At 37.6% G+C, this 7,347-nt stretch overlaps 1 protein-coding gene across 4 annotated transcripts; it reads left to right on the forward strand.

The window, feature by feature from the left end:
• Positions 1-793: 793 nt before the first annotated feature.
• Positions 794-6,765, forward strand: b3gnt2a (UDP-GlcNAc:betaGal beta-1,3-N-acetylglucosaminyltransferase 2a). 4 transcript variants are annotated; one of them, XM_065295234.2, is made up of 2 exons: positions 794-1,013; positions 4,988-6,765. In XM_065295234.2, exon 2 carries the CDS (start codon positions 5,008-5,010, stop codon positions 6,223-6,225), a length of 1,218 nt encoding a protein of 405 aa, XP_065151306.2. In that variant the 5' UTR covers positions 794-1,013; positions 4,988-5,007; the 3' UTR covers positions 6,226-6,765. The 4 variants fall into 4 exon arrangements, with proteins under 4 accessions (XP_065151306.2, XP_065151305.2, XP_065151304.2 ...); XM_065295233.2 differs by lacking the exon at positions 794-1,013 and adding an exon at positions 1,075-1,399; XM_065295232.2 differs by lacking the exon at positions 794-1,013 and adding an exon at positions 1,080-1,377.
• The last annotated feature ends 582 nt before the right edge of the window (positions 6,766-7,347 follow it).

The raw sequence follows: 7,347 nt of genomic DNA on the forward strand, positions 1-7,347 counted from the left end.
ATCTTTTACAGTAAGTTACTGGCAACCAGCTGCATAATTACAGCTATTTTTTACAGTGTACAGTGTTACTGGCAGCTGGTTGCCAGTAAATTACTGTAGATTTAAATGTATGTTATTTACTGGCAAGAGTTTGTTCAAAGTTAAATAAATATTGAATATTAACAAGTCTTTATCTTTACAGAATAAAACTATACAATAACAGCCTCATGCAAAGCATTCTGGGAACCAGAAATCATTATCAACCTTTTTCTGTTTTTTGCTTAAGATTTTGTTTCCCAGAATGCTTTGCTTGATGCTGTTATTTTAGTTTTACTCTGTAAAGACAAAGACTTGTTAAAGGGGCCATGGCATGAAAATGTTAGCATTGCCACTTTCCATGTGTGAGAAAAAAATGTGGCGTTTAAGGTGTGCCCTTTAAAATGCAAATGAGCGGATGAAGTGGAATCACATTAAATTAAGGGGTGGTATTATTATAATAAGAGCTCCTTATGACATCATAAGGAGAGCAAAATTTCAATGACCTAATGTTTGCTCACACCTACAAAGTGGCAATGCTAACATTTTCATGCCATGGCCCTTTTAATGTTAATTTAACTTTAAACAAAATTTTGCCTGTAAATAACATAAATTTAAATCTACAATAAGTTACTGGCAACCAGCTACAAGTAACACTGTAATTTCTATGGAATTTTTTTACAGTGTAAGTCTTGTTAATGTTTAACGTTCATTGTTGCCAGTAAATATCATAAATTTATATCTAAGTTACTGGCAAACAGCTGCTGTAATTTCTCTAGAATTCTTTTACAGTGCTGTTCCTGGAGGGCATCCTGCATATTTTAGTTTTAACCCTAATAAACACACCTGCATCTAATTTTTAGGTAGCCCTGAACTTGCCCTAACTTGATTAGCAGGTTCAGGTGTGTTTGATTGGGGTTGTAACTGAAATCTGCGGACAGCTCTCCAGGAACACGGTTGGAACCCACAAGTGTCTGGATTCTTTGACATTACAAAATGTATTGTGCTTGTTAAAAGTGTTTCAAACTGTATTATATTAAGTATAAAAATGAACTATAGTTTTTGGGTTTATTTGTAGTAAAACGGTAGCGCAGTCTTATATGCTCGTTAAGTAAATTTTGTTTCTTATATTTTCTTAACGTGAGGTTTTCAGGAGTCGCGAGGAGGGAGGCGCAGGCGCTGTACGGTAGGAGTGACTGAGGTGAATTATCACGAGCTCTCAGCTCATAGGCAACGAGAGATTTACTCAAAACGCGCTTGACATGTTTGATCAAACAATTAAACGATTACTAAGGTTTCTGGGTTAAGAGTAAAAGATGAAGATGGATCTTTGAAGAGCAGGACGTCTTTTCTGTCGTAAAGGTGGGCATACACGTGTACGCAGGTACATTCATTCACACACGAGATTACTGCTGTGTATAACGTTCAGACGGGGTTTCGGTGAAACGACTGTTATAAGCTACACATTATTAATTTAACGGCATATATAAACAGTTTTTCTATTTTAATTCGTCACACTGATAAAAAATAATTAATCATGGTTTTACTACAGTTAAAAAGACATAGTAACTGTAGTAAACCCATGGTTTTTCTTATCGATACACTATACAGTAAACCATGGTTACTACACTTTTATCACAAAAAACATGGTTAATTTTCGTGACGCAGGCGACGAAAACTGTCGTAAAGAGTAACGTTAGTAGGTGTTAATCGGAGTAACTTATTATTTTTAAATAATAATTTAAGGTAACTTTAGTATTTAGTGAACTGTAGTACAATTTCTAGATACTATAATCTTTTTACCTTACCTCACAGTAATTCACTATAAATACATAGGCTACACTACAGTTTATTGTAGGAAACACTAAATAATATTACAGTAACGTTACTTTATCATGTGGGTAGTCATTAAAACATTTTAATTTTTATATTTTGTGCTTAATACTTTGGTCTTGTGGTCTTATCCATTCTGTCATAACTGTAACACATGTACATCAGTTATTTCATACTTGATTGTTGTGTTAGTTGGATAATGTTTGGTTGACTAAGATAAGATTAACTCATAAGTCAAGCATAGTCTATCAGAGTCTGTTATCCTTCAATAAGGTTATTAAAAATGAAACCGGGTCAGATGAATTCTGTCATCATTGCCTCACCCTATGTTGTTACAAACCCGTATATATTTCTATTTTCTGATGAACACGAAAGAAGATATTTTGAGGAATGTTTGTAACCAAACTGATCATGAGCGCCATTCACTTCCATATTAGGAAAAAGAATACTATGGAAGTGAATGGGGCACATGAACATTCCTCAAAATATCTTCCTTTGTGTTCATCAGAACATTTTATTTATAAAGGTTTGTAACAACATGAGGGTGAGTAAATGATGTCAGAATTTTCATTTTTGGGTGAACAATCCCGTTAACCCCATCCAATATTTGACTGTGCATACTTTTGTCAGAATTCATCGTGTTTGTTTTGTTGATATTAATGTAATACTGTACATTGTTGACAGAAACATTGTGATCTGGATGTTGGGTCAACCTAACAGGAAACAAAGTTTTTATAAACACAGATGAGTCACATAAGATTGTATAATTGAAAACAGTAAACATTTGCACATAGCTTACTGCAGTGAATTTAAAATGAAAGGCCAAATTCCCAGATTTTTTTTTAAGGGATCACCATAGTAGGATGTTCTCCAATATTTAGTGGTCACAAGTTTCCCAAAATTCAAAATGTACTCACAGCATTGAACTTTCTCTGCGGTCTGTTCAGACCTTCACAGCGACCCATCTCCATGCCCAGTTCAACTCCTGTTTAAATCAGAAGGATATTATAAAAAATGGCTTCACGTGTGGAGGTCAGGGGGTGATTAAAGTAAAAAATACAAAGAAAATGATATTTTGTCCAACAATGAAAGGATCTCCCGGAGTCTGGCGCTGCGCGTCTGTAATTGTTGTCATGTGGAACACATGATCATTGTATGAGAGAATGAAAGCATGTGACACATATTCAGAAAACCGAGCTAGACGAGATCAACTCTGAAGGGCTCCGACTAAGTAAAAATATTTGAGAGATTGCTAGGATGACTGTTTAGTCCAGAGAGAGATTTAGGTTTGATATGAAACACTGGCCGATATGCAGCAGGTTCCTCCCTCGCTGTTCAATTTCGATCGCAGGAGGAGAAACGCCGGACATCTCAGATCAGACTTGGGCATGGAGCTCGCCCTCGATTTTCCCTGCAGATGTCCTCGCTGTGAGTCATGGTCCAACTGCTACTTTAATGGGGTTTTTATTATTTACATGAGTCTTATTTCCCGTTTCTCCCCTGTTATTACTGTAATGCATCCTAATGTTTCACTTTTAAGGTTTATAGTGATTCTGGTTAGATCGTCAATATTGTACTGCATACCACTTTGTTACATTAAAGTTTTAGTAAAGATTATTTCCTATTTAAATCAGCAAAAATATTACCGTAATTATTACCATTATTTTATACATTATGGTAATAATAAAGCCTCGGAGAGTCTAAAAAATTGGGTCAAACTGAGTTATGTTATTGTGCTTTGTCACTGTGTGCTACGACTAGGCTTGGCATGACTCTGCTCGGCTTGTTCACTGCAGTTTGGTATCTCTTCAAAGGAGGTGGGATTATAGACTAAAGCCGCGGTCACTAGACTTTGAGTATTTGTCGGATGTTGCTGCAGGGAGCAGCTCATCAATATAATCTTTGTCTTTGTTCTTGTGTGCTTTTCAGTAGAGGGAAAAGTCATGCAGTGATATAACAATTTTATATTGGTCACAACGCATCATGTGATACGAATTCACCAGAGTTCACCCGACTTGAACTTTGATACGCAGCGACCTGCGAAATATCGTCGCTGCACAAGCTTGCGTTTCCGGTATGACTCATTCGCTTGCGTATGAATGGAAGTAAATGTAAAGAAAAGTCTAGTGTGACCGGGCCTTTATTGTTATATTTGCACCGCTTCTACTGCCGTGACATCATCGTAAATGTGACTAGTTGCGATTAATCGTTATGCAGCCCTAACGTTTGCAGAGTAAAAGTTTTTATTTACATCATATGTGTTTGTACTCTGTATAATAATTTTGTAAATACACGAACATGCATGTATATATTTAAGCAGGGTTTCCCGCAGAAAACTTGTAAGTAAAGGTGGTTTGTGGCTGGGGCGTGGCAATCAAAGGGCCAGTGTCGGGTACGCGTCATGATGAAAATGATAATACTTTTATTTAAAACACTCAAAAGTTAAGTTTGAAGAAACTATGACAGAAAATGAACACATACTAGATTATTATTGAATTGTGATGAATTGTGTTTTTTTGGACGACCTAGTTAAGGGGGTAGGGTTGCCAAACTTAAGTGTTTCAGAAAACTCTGTTTAAGGAATATTTACATGTGGATATATTTATATTTGGATGGATTTATATTTTTATATAATATAATTTTTTTCCTTAAAATTATACATGTATGTGTGTGTATTTATATATGCATAATTATTATACACAGTACACACACATATATGATGTAAACAAAAACGTTTCTTCTGTAAACTATTAGTTGCGATTAATCGTTATGCAGCCCTAAATGCGACACAAACAAACAACACCAAAGCAATAAAGCATATCAATTGTGTTCTTGATTCTCAGCTTGTTTTTTTACTACTAAAATAGTTTGGAAACTCGTACATCTTAGCACAAGGGATGACATCACTTGGTTTGCTCGACGTCGCACAAGGGTAAGCTAATCTTGCATTTAGCATTGATGCTGGTAGTGATATGTCAGTCAGTGATCTGCAGTGTATACACGTCACGTTTTAGTTGGTACGGCTCGCTTGAAACCTCAACCAAGGTGGTACTAAAAAAGTACCAGGTACTAGGTGCTGTACTCAGTGGAAATCTCCTCAAAAGCCAATATTGAGCGGTTTCATTTTTTGTGTTTGCAGGCGGTAAGCGCATCTTCAAGATGCACAGCAACTGGAAGACGACGAAGCTGCTTGGAGTTATGATCATAGCCAACTTCCTTATCTACTTTCTGGTGGAAGTGGCCCGAAACCACGGTCATAACGACCACAATGACCACAACAACAACAGGCAGCGAAAAATCACACGCAAAGAGTTCTGGCAAAAGCCAGGGGCCACGGCAGCAATCTGGAACCGTCAGCAGCAACGTCTGGATGACATCTACTTCCTGCCCCTTGCCAACGGCAGCGAGTCCGTCCACAACTTTCCTGGAATCCCTAATTGGATGAATGCGAGTCACGTGGGTTCCTGCCAGCCAGACAATACAGTGATGACGCAAATAAAAGACTTTAATTTACTTCCGCAGCGCTTTAAAGACTTCCTGCTTTACATGGGCTGCAGGTCGTTCCCGCTGATAACGAAAGCACCCAACGTGTGTTCGGAAGCACCTTTCCTCTTGCTCGCCATCAAGTCTATTGCACCACATTTCGATCGACGGCAGGCCATCAGAGAGTCGTGGGGTCGTGCGGGTCTTCTTGACAACCGGCGCATCGCCACAGTGTTCCTACTTGGGAACACCGCCGCAACGGACCACTTTCCCGATTTGTCGGACATGGTCAGGCATGAGGCCGCATTACACGGCGATGTGTTGCAGTGGGATTATCGCGACTCTTTCTTTAATCTCACTTTGAAGGAAGTGCTTTTTCTGGAATGGTTTGCCACCGGTTGCTCCTCCGCCCAGTTTGTCTTCAAAGGCGACGATGACGTTTTTGTTAACACGCGTCACCTGCTGAACTACCTGGGTAATTTTACGGCATCCAGCACAAGAGACCTCTTCATTGGAGATGTGATCACCAATGCTGGACCTCACCGGGACAAAAAGCTCAAGTATTATATTCCCGAGAGCGTCTTTGTGGGGGTTTACCCTCCGTATGCTGGTGGGGGAGGTTACCTGTACTCCCGTAATCTAGGGTTGCGATTAAGAGCTATCTCCCGATTGGTCACATTGTTCCCGATCGATGATGTGTACACTGGGATGTGTCTGAGGAGGCTGGGTTTGGTCCCAGAGAAACACGGTGGCTTTAAGACTTTTGGCATTGAGGAGAAAAACAAAGACAACATATGTGCTCATAAAAGTTTAATGCTGGTGCATCCCAGGAGCCCACAGGAGATGATTAACATCTGGTTTGGTATAAATGACCCTAAAACACAATGCGAGTGACCTTAATTGAGACAATGGTTTTTTTTATTTAAAATAACGAAATATTTTTTACAAAACCAAGACTGCTAACAAGTATTAAAGAGAGTAAACGGGTCAATTTTAATTTCATGTTTACCTTAGTCTTTGTAAATAACTTTATTTAAAGGTCATTCAGTCATGGCCTTGCATCACAAACACAACGCACTGTGATAGATTGCCGATAAAGGTTTCATGAGACTGTAATTTTATTTTCATGTAGAGATGTTCACTGTCATTTCTACAGTATTTATGTGTATATAGTACTGTAAACAAGTCTTAGGCCACCATTACAGTTGTTGTTTTTGCGATGGAATATCGACCATAAATGTGACCCTGGTCCACAAAACCAGTCATAATGGTTATCTGAAATCGGTATGGTTTGTTATGATAGGACAATATTAGGTTGAGATACAACTATTTGAAAATCTTGAATCTGGGGGTGCAAAAAAAAATTTTATATTGAGAAAATCGCCTTTAAAGTTGTCCAAATGGAGTAGCAACACACATTGTTAATGATGAATACATTTTTTTCAAATATATATTTTGTGTACAAAATATCTTCATTGAACATGATCTGCACTTAATATCCTAATGATTTTTGGCATAAAAGAAAAATCAATAATTTTAAGGCATAGAGTGTATTGTTGGCTATTGCTACAAATATACTTGTGCGACTTATGACTGGTTTTGTGGTACAACCAGAAAATACAGGAAATTTGTATGCAGGATTAAAAAACAGACTTAAATTAAGCTAAAGTGTCAAGTGTTTAGTGTGAGCTCCTCTTAAATTTGAGCAATAGAAGGAAACCATTTAAACTTAAATGAAATCCTGATTTCTTATTCAAATCAAATGACTTCTGTACTTAAGTCTCTTCGAAAGATGTGCTTAGTGTCAAGAGAGGCCACACTAAATATTGACTTTTGCCTGAAGGATCTATTTTGTTATGAAAATTGTGGTGCTTTTTACATTTGGTGTACATATTTGTTGTATATACTGTTTGCATCTTAATAAAAGGGAGTGAAAAATTAGTGTGGATGATAATTTAAACTTTGCTAAAACAACAACGCTGGAGATACCCCGAGACTTTTACATGATCCTGTATG

Source organism: Paramisgurnus dabryanus, chromosome 4, assembly GCF_030506205.2.
Source record: "Paramisgurnus dabryanus chromosome 4, PD_genome_1.1, whole genome shotgun sequence".
Classification (NCBI taxonomy): Eukaryota; Metazoa; Chordata; class Actinopteri; order Cypriniformes; family Cobitidae; genus Paramisgurnus; species Paramisgurnus dabryanus.